The 22,521-nt window shown below is 31.6% G+C and overlaps 2 protein-coding genes across 3 annotated transcripts in view; one reads left to right on the forward strand and one right to left on the reverse strand.

Annotated features, from left to right (window-relative positions):
• Window positions 1–22,521, reverse strand: part of LOC140437484 (cytokine-like nuclear factor N-PAC) — a 115,451-nt gene that overhangs the window by 6,699 nt on the left and 86,231 nt on the right. For both annotated transcript variants that reach the window (XM_072527044.1, XM_072527043.1), the window contains 2 exons: window positions 2,709–2,846; window positions 1,345–1,666 (listed from right to left, as the gene is read on the reverse strand). In XM_072527044.1, coding sequence (XP_072383145.1) covers window positions 1,345–1,666; window positions 2,709–2,846 — 460 coding nt within the window. The remainder of the gene's footprint in view (window positions 1–1,344; window positions 1,667–2,708; window positions 2,847–22,521) is intronic.
• The window catches only part of LOC140437483 (uncharacterized), a 28,029-nt gene continuing 21,460 nt past the window's right edge, over window positions 15,953–22,521 (forward strand). The window contains exon 1 of the mRNA XM_072527042.1: window positions 15,953–16,230. The gene's annotated coding sequence lies outside the window, so the exon portion shown is untranslated. The remainder of the gene's footprint in view (window positions 16,231–22,521) is intronic.

Below are 22,521 nucleotides of genomic sequence, written 5' to 3' on the forward strand. Positions count from 1 at the left end.
ACAGGGAATATTATCATTTTTACAGGTATCCTTCTCCGACTAATCAACATTCCAGATTTTAGTGGACAATAATGAGTTCGTCCGAAGACGTCCTGTGGAGCAGTTCCATCCAGATTTCATTGTGGAGAGAGTTAAACATCCGGTTAGTGTCATGGTGTGGTCATAATCTCGCCCAAGTATATGAGCCAGATCCAGTATAAGCGAGTACTTGAAACTCGGCTACTGTCCCAGCTCAAAGAATGGTTCCATGGTGAAAAAATTACATTTTTATGCAAGATTCTGCACCGTGCCAGAAAGCTAAGAGGTTAACTGCATTTCTGACCGAAAAAAATTTTGCAGTTCTACCCTGGCCGGGAAACTCACCTGACATGGACCCCCTAGAGAGCATGTCATGTGAGAAGTAACCAAATGGGCGAACGACAAAGATATCACCATGAAGCGGCAGTTGATTGAAGACCTTATTAAAGAATGGCATCATAACCCAAATTTAAAAAATAACGCAGAAGCTTATATTCAGAGCAAGTCCCGACGGGTAATTGTGGCATCACTAAATGTTAAAATTAGTGATTTTATATTACATTTTTTTGCGAAAAACAAAAATAAATGGTTTGTTTTACTAACACAACTCATTGTTTTTGTAACAGCAATAATAATCTTTTTTATGTGAATCATCTCCAATGTCCATCTTTTGTTGTAGTTTTGTTCTTTTTCCAAAATCTGTACACTTTCAAAATAAAAAAAATGGCTATTTTCCAGATACCGCTTGTATAAGGCTGTTGTTTTTTATTTGTTAGTTTGCACACTTATGTTTGTGTGCAATGACCCTTCTATGCAGATATTGGTGTGTTTGCCCAATATATATGTTGAATTGCAGTCTTTACAATTTATTTTATAAATAATATCCGACTGATGATCTTTATTTAGATTGGTTTTTAAATTTTTAAAATATGTCGCGGATGTTTTTGACGATTTAAGTCCACCATTAATATCATATTTCGTCATGTAATCACATTTTTGTAGTCACATTTGTGTCACAATCTAGCAAGTGCGCATATGTAGCGTACTATTTATATTTAAACAATTGCTAAATATTTCTTTGTTTGAATATACATTTTTAAATCTCACGCACAAAAGGAGCTTTTATAGTAGCTTTACTTTAGTGAGTTTTTATGTTTATTTAGCATGCTTTTTGTAATATATATATATATATATATATATATATATATATATATATATATATATATATATATATATATATATACATGCATGGTCGCTCAAATGCATGCATACATTCCAGTTGAATAATAGATACTTAAACTTTAAATGTATACAAGTGATTCTTACCTTTAACGATCTGTAAAATAAGGCTAGCTTTAGCTGCACTTCCAGCCGCTCCAAGGAAAAATGAAGTTTTACCCATTGCTTTAAAACATGACTGACAGTCTAAAAACAGGTTCTGGTCTCCAGCGGCCAAAACTACTAAACTACCTTCATCAGCTTCTGTTTTCGACCCTTGTACTTGGGCCTCTAAATACCGGCCCCCTTTACTTTTAATTATTTCAGATAAATCTTCTGAAGTTTTTGGATTAATACTAGTCATCTCCACATATCCTTTTCCTTCTAGGTAATCGCCAGCTTTTGTTATACCGCAGTTGCCCACTACGTTCTGGAAGAGATACAATACATTAAAAAATAAATTAAAACAAGCTAAACCGCGGCAAAAAAGTGCCAAACCAAATAATGGTATTGTAAATTGTTTATTGATTCGATCGCATATAGACCAGGGAACTAACTATTTTCCCATTACACTCGTTTTTTTTATATCGGACAACAGATTTGGGAAATTCGAGAAGTATTCGAGTGTATTTTTGTATGTGGTACTACATACATTGATGTTTTAAATATGAAATACATCCTTACTCTATCTTTTCTCCTTAGAGTGCTATTGTTTTGCTTAGGAGAATGAGTAACCAGTCATGTCCTTTATTTGGTCCGACCATCGTACTGGAGATATTCCTCTGGATCTTTTATCCGCTACGTTAGCTTTAACTATCATTCACTCCATGCCTTCTCTTCTTTTAGTTATACATATGTCCAAAATATCTCAGTATATTTTGGATCAGTCTTGTTTTTATGTTAAGTTCTGCTAGAATTGAGTTATTTGTGCGATGAGCAAAGTTTCTAAAGCATGGATGGCGATAGGAGATATCAATGCTCGAACATAATTTTGCGTGTTTTGTGATGTCAGTGTTCTTCCAAATTTTTGTGAGTTTGGCTGTTGCCGATCTGGCCATTGTGATGCGATGAAATACATAAAAAGTACATAAAAAAAATGTTTCTTCATTTTTGTATACATAAGTATACATACATAGGGTGTGTAATACTCTCTAAAATAATATGTGTAATACTCCCTCAGAAATTTCTTTTCCATCATTAAATGAATCCATACATACAAATAATGAACACGTTATTATGTTATACATATTGTAGGTTCACGTCGAATTAACCGGCCAGGTATGCAATTCTAGGTGACCGGTTAAGAGGAATTGTCCTGTCCTTCTGTGTGTTGATTTTTATAAGGGAGATGAGTTTTTTCAGTTCTTACGTTATCAGCATTCTAATCCTATTCACATTGTATTAGCATAAACATTGGAGAGAACTTTTCCTTGATATTAATTATTTTTACCACAGTCGATCAGGATACTTACCTCTTTTGCGTTCGAAGGATCGCTTACACAACTGAAAACGATATCAGAATTTTGCATGACATCGCAAGGGGTAATGAATGTATTAACCAATCCAGCTTTATTTACGTCGGCGTCTGCTTGTGCTTTGAATTCTTCACACTGAAATAGAAAAAAAAAAATTAGAATGGACCCACAACTATATATTTATCTAATTTGGGCACCAATTAAATATTTTTTAAGACCTATCTTTTTAAAGATTCTTATATTACACCGATGTGTCGACCGGGTGTTTATAGTTAGTCTACACCTTTATCGAAAATAAAAAATATCACCGTAATTAACAAGTGAACTTTGACTTTGACAGCATATGGACTGTAATAATTAAATTACACATCAACAATTTATTGACGTGACGTTACCATATTTCTCGTGAAAAGAATTCGATTTGGTTTAATTTAGTAGTTGTATTATTATTTCATTATGGATATTGAAGATTCCGAGGTTGAAATATGTACTCCGGAAGAAATCATAAAACGGCAAATGTGGCGACACCCTATAATACCCTGTAATTTTCCGTGTCACCACCGAATTGCATGAAAATTTGAATATAGGTTCTATTTACTCTCCACTTCACTTTTGGGCTTGTGCTGTTGGTTTCTTCTTCTTAAAGTGCCTATCCGTTCCGGATGTTGGCGATCATCACGGCTATCTTTACTTTATTTATTGCAGCGCGGAACAGTTCAGTGGTAGTCGTGTTATACCACTTTCGTAAATTTTGAAGCCAGGAAATGCGTCTTCTTCCCGGTCCTCTCTTACCATTTACTTTCCCTTGGAGAATCAGCTGGAGAAGGCCGTAACGTTCTGGATTTCTCATTACATGTCCTAGATATTCCAACTTTTTAGTTTTGACGGTTATGAGTATTTCACATTCTTTCCCTATTCTACGCAGGACCTCCACATTAGTAACTCTGTCTCTGTTGGTTGCTTTTTATTTTTTAGGGGGGAAAACAACACCCATTAGAAAAAAAATCATATAATTGTTTAATTCAAGCAATTTGGAATGATTTCAATTATATTTTCAGGAGTCTGAAGGTTGTCGTGAATCATTAAAGTTTTTGCAGAAAATACTTTAAGAGGCGTACGAGCGGAATCGTTAGTTCATGAGACTCGTGAGAGTGTGGGGTCTCACTACAGCATTGTAAAAAAATTGGGATTTAGATGGAAGAAAACGAAAGATAATCGACGTTTATTAATTAAACGGACTGACATTCGTGCTCTACGTCTTAACTATTTAACAATACTAAATACTACAGAAGTGAAGACAATCCCCAATTTGCCTGTAGGATCTAACCAACATATTCGGGCTCTACAAGCCATGTATTCAGATGCCATACGTTTAAATAGAATTTGAGAAGCCAAAGAAGCACGGTGCGAAAAGATGTATAGTGGTTGGAGTTAGCCCAGGGTGGCTTTATGCGGACCTATGCTTACATAAAAGGGTGAGACCAGGTTGATCCCATATGGCACTCAACGTGTTAAATCAATATCTAAGCATCACATCACATAACAGCTTAGCCTTACAAACAATTCCTTGAGAAACTGGGGAAATACGACATATTGTCTCCAACTGCAGGGTAATTATTTCGTAAGGTAACCTATTTCAAAGGTAAACTTAGAAATAATTCCAAAATAGCTAAATATCTACTTCAATAAATTTAGATTTTATTTTTTCTTATTTCTACAATTAACTTAATTTCTAATAATCGTGTGATCTGGCGCAATTCTATCCATGGCATCTCTTTTAGATCTTCACTTTTTATCATTAGAAAAAGATAATCAATGGTGGTAACTTTAATATAGCAATGTTTTCATTATCTATTTTTTTATATTGAACAATATAAGTATAGTGAACCTTCTCTTATGATAATACTTGACAGTATGTACCTCCTACACCAATACCATTTACTATATTTTTATATAGTTTAGCGTTTTACAGTATAGTTTACAATTCTTTTTCACCAGAACTTTTATTTAACAATGTATTCGTAGCTCTTTGATTTTACCAATAATGATAACCTAAGTACGCTAAAATTAGTTTTTTTTGCAATTTCAACGCACGATAAAAATATAATGTATTAGAACATCAAAAAATCAGAAATTTTGCACAAAAACAAACGCTGATAAAAGATAAACATTTCATGTCATATCACATTAATATAAAACATAAACAGAGCTAAAAGGAGTAAGGTCATACGAAATATGACCATGTTTTGTAATCATTACAATGTTTTACTTATTAATTATATCACCACTATCAATTTAATGTTATGCTAATATGTTTACGCTTTTTATATAATCACTTTTTGTTTTGTAAAGAATGTTTCAAAATACACGCAAAAAAAATTTAATGTTTTTCTTATGAAAAATTGAAATTGTACCTCGACCGCTCTGAAGTATGGCTCAATTTTGTAAATCTTGCGCTGAATTTCTTTCTATAATGCGTGTGACGATCATATTAAATATAAGGATGCATTAACAATTCAATAGCACGAAAACAAATTAATATAAGTACATAACGACTCTTCCCCTTCAATTAAAACTGTATAAAGATATAATAATAAAAACACTGAAAACTTTGTTTTCAGAACTTCCACAAAATTTATTATAATATTTTATCACTACCGCTGTTTCGGCAGAGTGCCTTTATCAAGTGATCTATTTTTGGTATGCGTTTACACTTAATAGTCTTTAACTGAATAGGTTGAGAAGGGGAGAACTTTTTGTCTTAAGTTGGTCATTCACAATTATTATGTCTGTGTTTTTTAATTTGTTAATTTCCATAGATTCTAATAAAGTTAGCTTAAGGCATTTTGGATGTGAAGAATTTAAAATTCGTCATTAAAAGAATGATTATGATCTAGAAGGTGAAGTACGTATGTAGAATCTGTTTTCCTATTATTGAAAGCCCTTTTATTCTCTGCTATACGTTTGTTAAAAATTCTACCAGTTTGACCGATGTAAATTTTTGGGCAGTCGCCACATTTAAGTTTGTATACACCACTGTGTAAGTGTTTTTTATTTTGGCTCTTGTTTTTAATATATTTGCCAAAATTGTTGTTTGTTCTAAAAGCTGGTGTTATTCCTTTCTTTTTTATGTGTTTTGCTATTTTTGTTGTTATTTTGCCCGTATATATAATCAAGCAGAAGATACTGGGTTTCTCTGAAAAAGCCCTGAAGAACAAAGCCCTGAAATTAGTATTTCCACCACCAAATAAAAAACCCAGTAAAGTAGCTTCGTATTTCCGTGGGTTTGTGTAAAAATATATGTATCTGTAATACAATCAGGCAATGAAAAAGTGCACTACCAAGGTACACTGTAAAATTATCAATGACTCAGACGTATAATAATACAAAGTTTTAGGATTCCACTATGTAGATATTTACATTCAGACGTGCCTGGTATAATGTTTTAAAATATGGGCAGTCAACCAGTTGAAGTTTTCATCGAACTGTTGAAGTCCACGTGGACCAATGGCCAATGAAAACATCGGATATCGCTGTTATGACAAATCATAATGCGTTATTTTTTTTCTGTAGACATATTCATACTTGGGGTAAGATTTTTTTTTTTTTTTATGGCTTCGGCAGTTTGCCATACAGCCAGTTACATGATCTCATTAGGTACAGTAAAAAGTTTTTGAGTTATTTGCAATCGAATAGACTAAAATAGATAAATTTACAACATTTAACAAAAAGAAGAGAAAAAATATAAATAATACATACACATATATATCCATAAACATATACAATTAATATGGGTCACTTGTTTCACGTCCAGGGGACCATCAGGACATATATATATATATATAATATATAACATACACAGGAGAACTGGGCCACGGTAAATAGGATTAAACATATAAAGGAGAGAAAACAAAGGTAAAAAGTAAAAAAAAATTTTTTTTTTTTAACTAAAGAAAAATATTACATTTGGTCAAAAAATCGATTATGCAATCGTAAATTAATCTATTTTGAGTCGCTAGGGCAGATAAAACGTTAAACGGAGATTTACCGGTAATACGAACTATATTATTATATAATAAGGTGGATTCGAAATTATATTTGGCACAACCAAAAATTACATGATCTAGGTCACCTTCTACTCCACATTCCACACAGTTTTTACTCTCGATCACATGAATCCTTGCAAGATGAGCAGGAAAACAAGCATGTCCAAATTTAAGCCTAGATATGGTTGTTATATAACGCCTAGGGACATTGGTAAGATTATAACAGTATTTCACTGAGCTTGCGGAGTCATAAAATAGGATATCAGGTTTCGACCGTCCAGTGTCGAGGGCACGGGACGGAGAACACTTAGGTAGGCAAATTTTTATAATCTTTTATTTTCATATTGCGGATATGACCAACAGGTTTTGGAAAACAAGAATATTTTTAGTATAACCAGAACTGCTACAGCGTACAGTTAAATTCAAATTTCAAATAGTGAACTGCAAGAGAGTTTGGTCGTGACTTTATCGGTGTTCTTTCTACGGAAAACTTTTTACAACTTACGGTTTATACTTTTTTTGATATGTTTTTACGTGATTATGTTTTTATACGTTTGATACTTTTAAAATATTGCGTCCGTGGTGCGATAATAATTCTGCAGCTGAAGAGACAACCCTCTAATTAATTGGAAAATTTACAAAGGCGTGTAGTAAAACGTAAGCGACATTTTCAATAGCTTTCTGATGATGCCAAACGTATGCTGAAAAATGTTTATGAAGGATTGTGTACTGAATTGTCTAAATCAGAGGTAATTGCAGAAACATGTTTTTTAACCAGAGTGTCCAAAGCAACCTGCTACAAGATTATAGGACAAACATCTTCTTCTAGACAGAGGAGAAAGTATTGTGACAAATTCAGACAAATAGAACCGTACTTAATTGAACCTATAACCAGAACAATATACCAAATGCATGCGGCTAATATTTTTCCAACTATTGACAGCTTTCGAAGTGAATTAGTTTGAAAGGGCATTCTCTCATGTTCAGCAACAACACTTCGATTATTTCTTAAAATATGGAAATATGTATATAGTTATATTATTGTATTATATACAGTGATGAGCTCGCTAACAACCGGCAAAATAACGCAAAAAATGGAAAACATATTAAATTGTGAGATAAAAAGAAATGAAACTAGTGGAGGTGGGAGATTGAGCGATAAAAACATATAAATTTACATTATATTTATTGTTTCCCATATTTAGACGTATCAGAGGAGTATGTCAACTAAAAGTGTCACTGTGGTAGTTGCCAAACTCGTCCGATACATCTAAAGGTGGTAAACAATAAGTAGAATGTAAATTTATAGGTTTTTATCGCTCAATCTCCCACCTCCACTAGTTTCATTTCTTTTGATCTCATAACTTAATGTGTTTTCCATCTTTTGCGTTATTCTGTCGGTTATTAGCGAGCTCATCACTGTATAGTTAAATTTAAATGTACATTAAAACTTTTTAAAATACGTTCACCGATAATAGCCATTTCCTATTTATTACAATGACAGTAGTAGGTACTTTATACTTATAATTTTTGGGAAATGAATATAACTTGAATTGGCTATTTCTTGTTGTGTTTTTTACAATACATAATTTAAACAGCATTGCTAATAATAAGCAACCAATTATTCAGCCGAGTACTACTACCGAGTATTGGTAAACAAAATTTTTGTAAATTATAATTTTAATCTCGAGTAGTTGATAATAATTATATATTTTTTTTCTAATTAAAATAAAAAAGGTCGTAGAAAAAGTATAGTATTCTACTCGCATGTAATGGCTATTACTCACTCTGGGGAATTACGACACTCGACTTCGGCTCGTGTCGCAAACTTCATCATCGTGAGTAATAGCCATCATTACATGCTCGTTGAATAATATACTATTATTAACAATATTTTTATATAGATATTATTATTTTACAATAACTTCTGTGCAAAGTCGATAGTGTTATCACTTCTGAGAAATATCACAGAAATTGATAACGCCGATATTTTTTATTTAAACTATAGAAAATTAAACTTTTTGCAAAAATATTACCCACATAATATGCCCACATAATTTGAGGACATGCCACGATCCCATTTATACTTGTCTTAAAATCAAATGTTTGCGCAAAATAACTTTTATTTAATTTAAAATTAGATCTCTACGCTACTTGTTAGCGTAAATTTTCCAACGGAATTACTCGCCGACTATACCTTCTGCTCGATTACATATACAGGCAAAATAACAACAAAAATAGCCAAACACATAAAAAAGAAAAGAATAACACCAGCTTTTAGAACAAACAAAAAACTTAGACAAATATATTAAAAACAACAAGAGCCAAAATATAAAGGACTTTTGGGTATACAAACTTAAATGTGGTGACTGCCCAAAAACTTGAATCGGTCAAACTGGTAGAACCTTTAACAAACGTATAGCAGAACATAAAATAATAGGAAAACAGATTCTATATACGCACTTATCTGTATCTTATCTGTATCTCACTGTATCTTATGCCTTCTTTCCTTCTAGTGATATGACCTAAGTATTTGAGGACGACCAAGTCAGAATACGTATTTATAGTTGCCTTCCATCGATATACCTATTTTTTTTCTGTTTGCTAGACATGCCATTACATTTTACTCTTATTATTCACTCGCATTATCGTATTGTAGTAATGTACAGTGTATTTTCCACATTGCATGCCAATTTACGCAGTCGAATGCTAATATAATACGAATTACGGAGTCGAATGCTAAATAAAATGTATGTCAAATTATAAAAACGTGTTTTTCTTATCGAACGACAATATTTATTTACCACTTTAACTTACTATACTTTTTTTACAGTATAGTGATTTAAGGTAAAGTAGTTTTGTCACATCAAGAGTACTAGAACTCGTTAGAGAGGGGCTTTCCAATAGAAATCCAATAATGTGAGCCTTGTAACATTGTTGTGCGGTTTTTCTAGGTGAATATTGATTTTACATAGAATATATTAAATAGTTCCATAAGTTTATTTCTTTATATAGTTAGCACCGACTTTCGTCCGTCGGCAAATTCAAACAAAAATATAACTTCCAGACCATCTTTTACCACATTTAGTCCAGACAAATCATTACATGCATTTAATATATTTTTCACCACCAAAAATTAGATGTTTTAACCAAATAATGCTTCAAATATAATGTGCAGCATAATTTTGAATTACGTTCCGCTAATGAACTTGCTTTTTTGCCCTTAAAAGTAGAAAAAGTTTCTATTATATTACTTAATATTTCGGCTAAATATAACTGTCTAACAATTTTAACTGTACTAATGCCCAAGTATCAATTTTCAAGTTTTAAACTGATTGATTTACGATGAGTAATCCGGTTGTGCCTTATCTAAAGGACTGGACTTGCAAATTTTTAGTTTAGTTTTATTTTTGCAACTAGCTTGTTTATAGATAGATGTGCATTGTGCATTGCTTTAATTTTGAGTTGTGTTGAAATTTTGTTGGGAGTAGTTATAATAATTGTAGTATTTTTTTGTTGTTTGTTTTTTTTGAAACTGCCTATTTGTGTATAAAGAAAATGTTTAGATCATGGGAAAAATCAATTACAGTTTTTCGTGCATGGGAGCAAGAGAACCCAAGTAGCAGTACAGAAAGTGTAGTAGTCAACAATCTTTTAAGTGTGAGTGATACAAAAAACAATGACACTGAGACTGTAACTTTAGAAAAGTGTCTAAGACTTCCAAAGAAAAGAGAATTTATATGAACGTTTACAAAAATCTTCAAAATGATCCTGAAAATAGTTGTAAAGGCAGTATTATAAGAAAAGCGGCCATTCTAACAGGAATTCCGTATTCTACCATGCGCGACATCGTGAAAAGTGGTGTTAAAAAGAGAAAAACAAGATAGGATGCTGGAAAACCTAAACAAATTAATATCGTGACTGATGATTGTTTAAGGAATTTAATGTAATACCAACAATTGATATTATATACACCAAGCTTGTTACGATAAGAAGAAGCTGCCCTAAAACGACTTTACGTAGACGGCTGAAAAAACTTGGGTTCAAATACAAAATCGTTGATAAACGGGTGGCTATTATGGAAAGTAAGCGGATAGTACACTGGCGTTTAGATTATTTAAAAAAAATTCAATAATATCGAGACCAACAGCGGACTATATTATTATTTAGACGAGACATGGTATGACACGCATGATACCGCTAGTAAGGGTTGGACTGATGGTTCAGTTGGGTGCCAGTTGAAAGAAGTACCTCCGATAAAGGTTCTCTGATGATTATTGTGCAATGTGGATCTGCAAATGGTTGGGTGCCAAATGGGTTAATGCTTTAAGGAAAATAAATAGAAAAATGTAGTGTAAACCCGGCCCATTAGAAAGAGATGCAGGGACTGCTTTGAGATAGTTTCTCTTTGTCGCACTAGGGGCACGGGCCTGTATAGCAAGTCAGTCTATTTGTATTATATGTCTATGGTTTTTGCAACCCTTTCTGCGGTTTTTGTTGGTTGTTTTCTAAAGCGCTGATATTTTTGATGTGGCAAGTCGGCGAAGGTGTAACAGTAGATTGCCGCTTAGTACTGTCAGCCATTCTGTTTGAATGGATTTAATGACTCCAGTGATCATTCTCACGATGCTATTCAGCTGGGCACTAACATTTTCTAGATGAGCGCTATTAAGCCATACTCGTGTACCCCGGAAAATTCTGTAGTGGTCATTGGATAAGAAAGGAATTGCTGGTGAATATGTAACTATCGTGAGAGATTGACGGAATAACAACTAAATATGTGTAGAAGATTCATAAATTTAAAGTAAAACTAGAAATGCACCCGGGGCTCAAATAACAGGGATGATCAAAGGCAGGTTTTTGAAGAAATGTTTAAAACTCTAAAACGGATAAATAGCCCGTTAGATCACAAAAAAGAAATTAGAAGAAAAGATAGAAAGATCTGGCTTTAAGAACCTGCAAAAAGCTGTGTAAAAATGCTGAAAATATGGTCCTTAGTACTTATAGGATGCAAAACATGGATATATAATGTTACGAATAAATTGGACAAGTAGAATCATTAACGAAGATGTATTAAATACAATGGCGGATACATTTGCCTTGGGAGGGGAACTTCTAATGAAACACCAACCAAAAGACATAAAAAAGATAAAACCAAACTACGTAAAAGACCTAAATAGGTTTTCTATAATTTTAGACCTTCCCCCCCCCCCCCCCCCGGTATATCCGCCACTGATTAAATAGCATGAATACATGAGCCAACTAGTTAATGCTGTTAAAATTAGAAAAACTCATATTTTGGGCATCTAATGTATACCTCAATCTAGATAGCAGTTAAAACAAAGAATTAGTTTATTTAGTAAAAGTTTTTCCAGGTGCCTTTTTGGTCCTGGTTAGGTGTCCTAGTTCTTAATTAGAATTGACCAGTTTTTTGTGGTGGATGATAGGTATTATTCTTTCCTTTTAACAAACATGATCTTCAATTATTGTCAAATCCACATAGTGATTGCAATATTTTACAATATATTATAGGTATTTACAAACAAATCCAAAATCCAAATCCATTTTGTATACATGTGAGTATGTTTTATATCGTAAACGAAGGTCGTGAACTGTCATCGTACATATTTAAAAACATGAAGGATGTGGAAAATGTTTGAATATACGAATCGGTTGTTTTATTTTATATCATAAATGTAATTTTTAACTTACCATCGTTAAACCAAATAAAATTTATAATTTTGTAAAATTCTTTTCTTTAAGAAATAAATACTAGATAATAAATAGGTATAACACGTTACTTTAATGGGAACGTATTGTATAAAAAAGGCCTAATATACTGGACAAGTATTAATAATAATGAGTTTCCATTTGACAATCTAGAAATATCGGTTTTTGTATAATAGACAAAAATATTCACATGAGTTTTTTTACATAATCACTTTCATGAGATAACCCGATATAAGATTTAAGAGATTGGCTCAGGCAAAAAGTTGTTCAATTTTTTTAAACAATTTTTCAATATTGTTTCTCTCTGTTACACACGCCGCAGTCCGAGCGCCCATCCTGTGATAAGCACTTTATTAACGATTAAAAAACAATGTTTTAAAATGAAATAGGCCCAAAATACATATTCAAAAAAAAATTTGTCCGATCCGAAAAAATTGATTGTTACAATTTGTTTAAAAAAATTTGAACAGACCTCTTGAACCTTATTATGGAGTATCTCATAAAAGTGATTATGCAAAAAATTTCATGGGAATATTTTTCCGAACGAACCCGAGCTTTTCGTCATGTCTATAACCAGATAACCAGAGGCGGATTCAGAAATTTTCGTCGGGGGAGGGAAGGAGGTTGGGCCATGGGTCTTGAGGGGGATTTTGATATAGGATTTAGATTTTTGCACCTGTCAGTGACCGATTCCCAGAAATTTTTGTCGGAAGAGGGGGGGGGGGGTCATGGGTCTCGAAAGGGATTTTGATATTGGATTTAGATTTACATCACATTTTCTCAATAATTATTGAGAATCTAGGACATATTTACAGAGGAGAAAAGTATGACTTTCTACGACTCATAATGGAAAGGAAAGTACAAGGAGAAAGAGGTCCAGGAAGAAGAAAATGCTCCTGGCTGAAGAATGTAAAAGACTGGACAAGCATGGACACACATTCGATACTAAGAACAGCTCAAGATAGAGAGCAATTTGCTGTAGTTATAGCCACCCTTCCGTAATGAAGAAGGAAGCTTAAGAAGAAGTGTAAACAGCACCTTATTTAAATTAATTTATTCAACAAAAAAACATAATATAATTTAAGAATAGTTATTTCTATAATTAGGCTACAAGTGAGTGAAATATTTTTTTACTCGATATCGATATTTTTCTTAAGAATTGTCAGCAACAACCGGCAACAAGTGGTAAATAAAAGTTCAGTGATTAAAAATACTATAAGAATAAGATAAGTAAATAGTATGGCAGTATAATTAATATTTGCAGAAATATTCTGATATTTGGATACATATGAATATCGCAGTTTTCTAATACTTCTAAAATAAAATCAGGAAGTTTTCCATTATTTTGCATGACTCTTTTCTACTTTTGAATCCACAGTGAAAACTTTTGTTCTACTGTAGAATATGCAGTAAATGGGCCAATAATATCCTGGAAGATGCCAACAATTTTTTTATTGCAACCTTATCTTCTGGTGTGTTATCAGTTTTAGGTAAAACAACTCGAAGATTAAATAGATTCATAACTTTCGGTTAAAGTCGTTCTTCTAAATCAATTAAGATATTGTCTAAAAGGGGTAAATAAATAGATCTTCCGAAATATTCTTCGCAAGAGTTAGCAGATTGGTTTTGACGACAGGTTTGAAGGGAAACTATACGAGGCATCTTCAATTCAATGTGTAGTTGTTCAGCTATTTCCTTTACTTCTTAGTAAAGTTTGCTAAAAACAGATTCAGCATTTGATCTTTTATTTTGAAGAATGCATTTAGTGTCCTCTATGGTCTCAGTAGCCTTCTTCAAATCTAATTTTGGTGGCTGAAGAAGACGACTAAGTAATACTGTTGTATCTAAAACATCACTAAGACAAACTACTGAAATAAGAAATTCTGGGCTTCTAATAGTTTGCATTAATGAAAATGCATCAGCTGTCATTTTACTGTCCTTCCACGTAGAAATTGTTTCAAGAGCGTTGTATATTTTGATGATTGATTCGCCCTGGAACTGAAGATGACCTTCATGCCTTTCAACCCAACGAGTTTCACAAATACCTTGGACAGCAGCCCCCAGTTCCTTTATTTGTATTCACTGACGCATCAGACAGAGCTAATGCAACAACAATATTCACTTTGATATTTATTATAGATAAATTATAAAATGTAGCAGTCTCAACAATTATAATACATATTCAAATTATAAACAACCAATTCGTAGACAAAACTGAAGATAAGAAATACGTAATACAAAATAAAAATGTGCTGATTTCGTGCGAAAAGTCATGTCATGTACATTGAGTGAGCAATAATGTGTGAGCGGTAATTCTATCTCATCGATAATCGAACGATTCTCTGGCACTCAAATGACAAATTGTCAACATATGAAAATCGCGTAATTCTGAATTCGTGGAAGTCGGGGTAGTAGTCGAAGTATTACTGTATTCAGAATTGTTGATTTTTTTAAAGAGCAATTTCAAAAGGCTTCCAAATAATTCTACACTTACCCCTAAAATGAATGAGTTTAATCATTTCAACTCTTGACTTCCTGCTTATAGGGTTGACGGTTTTTAAATTATTTTTTTTTAGGATTATTTGATAGATATTTAATTTTGTTTGAGTGGGTCATAAACCCCGTGACCCCCTCCTTGGATCCGCCACTGTCTATAACAAACTTAAGATCATCGCTTCCGAAGTTGATCGCCATGTTGATATGTATAAATTAAAATAAATTTCAAGCTTAAAAACATACATTTTTGTATATATTGTTATGATTCTTGTATAAAAAATACTTTTAATCCGTTGGTGTAAAGATCATTTTAATTTCCCAGAAACCTACGCATTTTAATCCAATCGATACCGAAGTGAGTTTTTTACTGGAAGAAGTTGTAAGTGTTGTAACATTACATAATGCAACACATTGTCCGCCACTTTCCCGTAGAAATAAATGTAAATCGTAAATCTGTAGATAGCTGTTAGCGAAGAAATAGTCATGTACGGTAGTTCCAATAAGGAATGAAAGATGGCGGTACCTGTTCATGAATATGATTCATGAAATGTAATACTTAAAATAGTCAATAAGATAAAAAACACCTCAAGAGCTGAACAATAAACTTCCCTTCACATAATTTATTAGGCGTATAACAGTTTACGAATAATATGTACTTTATCGGTCCCGAGTAGATAAGCATTAGCATAAATCGCCTAACAACTCCTAAAACCCACGACATGCCTTGCAAAAATTATCGATTTTACCGTAAACCTTGCTCTTAGGATAATTAAATTTACTTAATTTATTAGGAATGGTCTTTCACAAATCGAACGTAAAAATAGATTAGAAAAAATACACGTCCTAAGAATACAATTAGTTAAAAACAGGTAAAACTACAAATTATTAGGTCGACTTGGTATCGGACCTCACCTCGACTTCGGTATAGAATGGAACCGTCCGGCGCGCTTTTCCCCGCTCGCTAGCTCGAAAACGACAACGACAAAGCGTTGGTTAACAGCTGTGAGGTGAGATCGCTCGTAGGACGATTCTGTTTGCGGATCGGTCGATTTTGACGTATATAACATATAACAGCTCCTTATCGGATTTAATAAATGTGAACGAAATTATCAGTATCGCAAATTTAGCAGTTGTCCTAAGTAGTTCTATTCAGTTCGCTTGTTTTTTGTGTATTTGCACGTGTTATCTGATCAGTAATATCTCTTACACAGGTCTCTGGAAACGTGATTTTACTGTTACAATGGCTGGTTAGTAGTACCTTTTTAACAATCATAACCATAAGTACCGTTTGCTTATGCCATTTACATAATATAACATTTTGTGGTAAATATTTACAGTTGCCGAAACAATTAGTGTCTTTCAATAAATATAAGTTTGTTTTTTTTTTGTTTAAATAAAAAAATAACATGCTTGCATTAACACGCTATAATATGTTTTGAAACATAATTCCACTATATTTCAATTTATTTAATTTTTAGAAATATACAGGTTTAATGGACTTTCATCCTTTAAAACGCTTATCCTGATATACATTCTGTGTGTAATCTTTAAAGGTAGTATTTTCTAAATTCAAATTTGAATAGAGTGACCATTTATTTAACCATATTGATTTTTTTATTAACGATGTCTAAACAAATATATCTCTTGGGCACCATTCTTGTATTTGGTATAATTGCTTCTGTTTCATAAAAATTTGGCAGGAAACTATTACTCGGCTTTTATATATATTTTGGTTTATTTAACAATGTTTATTTTTACTTTTACTTGCTAAAATACTAAATTGAAATCAATCGAAATTGGATCAATAATTGTAATCAATAGAAATCGTAAATTCGATCTGCGCTAATAAGAACAAGGATGACTTTTTTTAAGAACAAGGGTTTTTCCTTTTATTTACAATATTTTATTACTATCAAAAAATGTAAATTTTGTTAAATTTTTCTAAGTAGTTCCCTTCTAAATTTAGCTCTTTTTAACACCTGTATATGCACTTAACACATTTACATAAAACAACTTGCCTTGAGGATTTTAATTTTATTTTAAGTGTGTGAAGGATATAATCCAAAAATCTTATATTTGTCAGCAGTGATTTCTCTTCTTAGTCTTCTTTTATCATATAAATTTCAAAATTGGTTCAAATTCTTATAGCAACCAGTGGTATTGATTAATTTTTAAATTAGTCAAATTTTTGTGCTTTTAGATGGCACTGAATTTGTTTTCTTGATGTGTCTTGGATAATTTTCACATGATAATCACCACAGAGCCATAAGAACATGTTTTTCTACATTGCTTATTCATTCTTCTAATTTGGCTTGCACTGCTTGTAGAGAAAAATTCTTGAAAGTTATTATTGTAGCCCTAGATTGACATCAAATTCTGATTTTTTTTTCTACATTTAATACATATGTTCTTGTGTTTATGAGTTTGTTATGCAATTTGCTTCATTATCTTTCCATTGGATTCTATGTAAGTTACCCTGTGTGTTTGCATTCTCTATTCTTAATGTAACATTCATTGCATAATTTAATGTAAGACTTTATAAAAATAAAGAATTTGATAGAATATCAGATATTCAAACTCATGTGGAACAATGAACATCGAGTCAGTAGTTGATAGATAGTAACTAGACGAATTTAAGGAATGAGCTAAATTGATGAGGCAATACCATATTGGAGATACATTTTTTATGATCTAAGAATAACATAATACATAACAGTAGGCATAAAATATCAGAATTTGGCGTTTTCTGTTTTGAACACTTTACAAGAGGTTTTTTCTAGAAGGCTGATCCAAATGTCAAAAAGTAATTATAATGACTATTGTGGTTTATTCCAAAACATAAAACTGTTTAATAATTTTTAATAACATTCAACAATCTTTAATGTCATTAATCAAATACTTATATGAACAATAATACATGTTATTTTTAACCATCAGTCCAATGCTCACATCATATTTTATGGAATATTAATGTGTAACTATTTTGTATGTACCAATTAAAAAATATAAATAGTTTATACTGATATTTATTTCTTTGTCCAGACAGTGAAAGTTCCATTCTGATCATTACTCAAACAATTTCCATACAAACACATAAACATATGTGTCGAGGTTAATAGTCAATTTATGCATACTCTTTGTTCTAGGGTAAGTGTTTACCCTAGAACAGTTTAAGTGTAATTAAATTATTCTTTTTTGTGAATTGTGGCTATCTAAGGGCTCTTCAAAGCTTAATTTGGCTGTTAAAATATTTTAAGTTAGGAGTTATCCTTACTGAATAAAAGAGTATTACCTAATGATAGTAATGAAAAGATGACTAACTTTTACACATAAGTAAATGCTTTTTATTTATGTAACAATAAAACAATGAAAACTTTGTTTTCAAAACTTCCACAACATTTATTATAAAATCTTAACACTACAGCTGTTTTGGCTGATTGTCTTTCTCAAGTGATCTAATTTCAAAATTTGTCATTAAAAGAATGATTATGATCTAGAAGGTGAAGTGCATATGTAGAATCTGTTTTTCTATTATTGAAAGCACTTTTATGTTCTGCTATTCGTTTATTAAAATTTCTACCAGTTTGACTGATGTAAGTTTTTGAGCAGACGCCACATTTAAGTTTGTATACACCACTGTGTAAGTGCTTTTTATTTTGGCTCTTGTTGTTTTTAATATATTTGCCCAAGTTGTTATTTGTTCTGAAAGCTGGTGTTATTCCTTTCTTTTTTATATCTTTGGCCATTTTTGTTGATATTTTGCCTGTATATGCAATCAAGCAGAAGGTACTGGGTTTTTTTCTCTAGTGGTGGGCATGTAAATGCATGCCAAAAATAGATCACTTGAGAAAGGCAATCAGCCGAAACAGCTGTAGTGTTAATATTTTATAAAAAATGTTGTGGAAGTTTTGAAAACAAAGTTTTCAGTGTTGTATTATTACATAAAATTAATTTCCATCAACTAACAGTCGAATCCATCAATTATCACGAATTATTTATGTTTAGTTATTTAGTTTAGTTAGAAAATTTTCGTAATTTAAGAAATTCTTTTATGAGTAAGTCAACACTATTGGGTCATTAGAATTTATGCTTCTTTACTAGCACACTATTCCAAAAACGAAGGAAAAATAAGTTACAAGGTCCAGATAATTGTGATCAATTCTTCCTTAGTCCAAAAGCTTCCTGAAAGCCTGGGTATTTATGAGGTAAATTCCATAATAACTTCAGAGATATTCAGTTATGTTAATCACTTCCCTTTTGTGGCACATCATTAAAAAAGGGTTTTTAGCAAAACTGGTAAAAAGTGTACAAGGATGAAAATAGAACATACCTCAAGAAGCTCTAATGTTGAAAAGAAAGTGATTGTTTGAAATTCCAATACATAAAGATAGAAAAAAGTGCAATGAAAAACTTCTCTGTATGTTCGGCATTGCTTATTTGGCTCCAACTCAATATCTGCAGTGTATTTTAAGTAATACCTACTCAAATTGAACTCCATATCTGGGCCAAATGCCAGTTGTATGATTTTTACTAGTTATTTTTGTCCTTTATCATTTCCAATTTCTTTATTGTAAGGATATAAATAAGAGCACAAAACAGAAACTATTCCATAATAGGAATATAATTGAAATTCTTAGACATAATCCCTCCTAAATTCATTAAATATATTTTTAATTATGTCATCAACAGTACATTTAAATGTAATTTAAGGCAATATAGAGACTTTTAGAAAATATAATATCTTTTTTTCTAAATAGATTGCCAAAACTTCATATAGGAACATCAAGTAAAAATTGTTTCAGCTGAAATATCTGTTTAACCACTAATCCCACTGCATTTCAAAAGCTGGATGGATCTGAAATTTAACAACCACACTTCTTTTTATTCCATACAACTGAACTTAAACACGCCAAACGAACACTTACATTTGAGAATCTCAGGAGGAAATTAAATCTGAGATCACTGAGAAAAGTTTAAAAGAAAGCATTCTTATATTAAGAATCCATTAAAATTATTTTAACACTCGGTATTTTTAGAAACATATTTCGCTTCATCAGAGTAATGACAATCTGGCAAATGCCGCATTTGGCATGTAATAGCAAAATATTTGATTAGGATTCAAGATTCAACCCGATTTCGAAAGCAAATATGAAAATACAAGGTCCATACTGATAAGATTGAATATATAAATATTTTTGATGTTAAACCTCAAATTCTTTATTAATCTCTGGGATACAGTTAAGATCTAATATTGTAAAGTTTTTATTTATTTATACTCGTTTGTTGCACCAAAATTAGAAATGAATAATAATAGGCTTATCATAAAATGTATATGAAATTTCTGTTATCCACCAAATAAACATTTTTCTTATCAGTAATATAAAATTGTAATGTTAGATATAACGAAAAGTAACAATTTTAAATGTTAAAGAAAACTAAGCAACAAATTAAAGAAAAGGACAAAGACGAAGAAGCTTCTGGAAAAAAATTAAACTGAATGATATTTAAGTTATCCTATTACAAATGTTTCTAGGAGGAAATGTTGATTATGGATTTTATTCTTATTAAAACCTCTGTAATAGATTGTGATATACAATCAGTGGCATGTAGTATTCTTGTGCATATTCGCCCCTATCTCTATAGGTTAATGTTTCTTTTAAATGAGAGGATAAAAATATAAGTATTATCACATTTGTGTTTTAAGTCATATTTTCAGCATATCAATTACGTTTTTATGAATGCACTTCTAACAATTTAGGCTATATTTGTTTGAAATGTCTTTTTGTAGAAAGGTATCAAAAATATAATTAACCCTCATTACTCATTCTTCTAAATTTTAATATTTATTTCGAGATTTACTTAATCATATTTTGTAGAGTACTTTAGAAACTAGCAACTAGAAATGTTTTCTCTTAATTTTCTTTATGCATCTCTTAAAATTCTTCACTGTTAATTAAGTATTTTTGGTTAGAAATTACTTCTCCTTCCTTGGTCGTTTTAAAAATATCTTGTCGCTAGTAAACGGAGGGCCAAGAACCGCAACTGCTGCTGTTGATACCTCTGTGCGCTCTCCACAGCGATGAAATGAAAGTGTACGACAAACGACAATTCCGGTTGTTACAGGAAGTGAGTAATGCTAACTTAGCGGAAAGACATTGCACTTTTTATATAAAATACCAACTAGGTTTTACAAGTATCTGATAACTCAAGGTTAGACTTTAGATTTCAATGCCGATTATTATTTAATTATAGTAAAAATAAATTAAGTTTTAGTGAATTTATTATAAACCACTTATTATTTGTTTTGTAAATAATATTCTGGGACCACATCATTTTTTTTATATTTACAAGCAATACGGAACTGAAATATTAAAGTAAAAGACAAAAATACTATTTTTTTCACTCGATATTACTAAGACTTGTTAGTCTACAAGCAAAAATGTAATGGCAACAGTTCAAAACTTTCGCTTTTTGTCTAGGAAGTCGATTCGATTAAAAACATGAAACAATGTGATTTGGAAATAGAATTATACAGAATTTAGGAATGATTACAATGCCGTGTATGTTGAAAATATGACTTTTAATAACAGTTTATCTTATTGTGAGTTAGAAGTTTCAGTTATCAGTTTCTTGGAAATGTTTACCGTAGTTCCAACGTCATATATTTTTCATATATTTCTTTAAAGAATCAGTTGAAGATGTAAAACGCAATAATGATTGTTCATGACGCGGAGAAAGTATCACCACAAAATCGAACAGGATATGAAACATTGAGAAGGTAGAGATTCTAGTGCCATAGATATTACAAGAATGATAAAAATTTAATTATCTGTGATTGATGTTTTTCACATATAAATCAAACTGTTTTTGAAATGTTCATTATATTAAAATATTTGTCTGACAATATTTAATCAACAAAAAACATTTTGGAACTGTAGTGAAGATTACTCGTCATTTCGATAAACAAAAGCATTTTGAAATTTTAAAATAACTTTAACTTTCAACATGATAAAAACTGAAAGCGCACAAAGTCCTGGCAAATATTCCACCAGAATTCTTAAACGCTTGCCCAAACCCAACAACCACTAAGCAAATGTCGAAAAGAAATTTATCGAAACAAAACCAACAAAGAAGTACAATTACAAAGATTTACAAATATGTAGAAAAGGCAGTTTTGATCCCTCCAACACAGTAAAGTAATTTTTCAAAATTTTACAGTTATGTCAGTATACTTCCGGAACAGCGATATTTCTAACAAAATTATTTTACATTTTAACATGGGTAAACAGCTACAATAGACCTCTTAGAAAGGGTGGTTAAGCCCACTCATATTTTTAACCTAACTTAACGTGGATAAACATTGCTTTATTGAGCTTACATATAATAAATCACAGATTCAATTAGACATAGGCTGTTTTATTATACATATACAATATAGGATGTATTTTATCTGATGTATTTTAAGTCATATTATGCTTTTATAGTACATGAATGAATTGAGTCCAACGATACTCCTTGATACATTGTTGACTAGATTA

Source organism: Diabrotica undecimpunctata, chromosome 3 (genome assembly GCF_040954645.1).
Source record: "Diabrotica undecimpunctata isolate CICGRU chromosome 3, icDiaUnde3, whole genome shotgun sequence".
NCBI classification, from domain to species: Eukaryota; Metazoa; Arthropoda; class Insecta; order Coleoptera; family Chrysomelidae; genus Diabrotica; species Diabrotica undecimpunctata.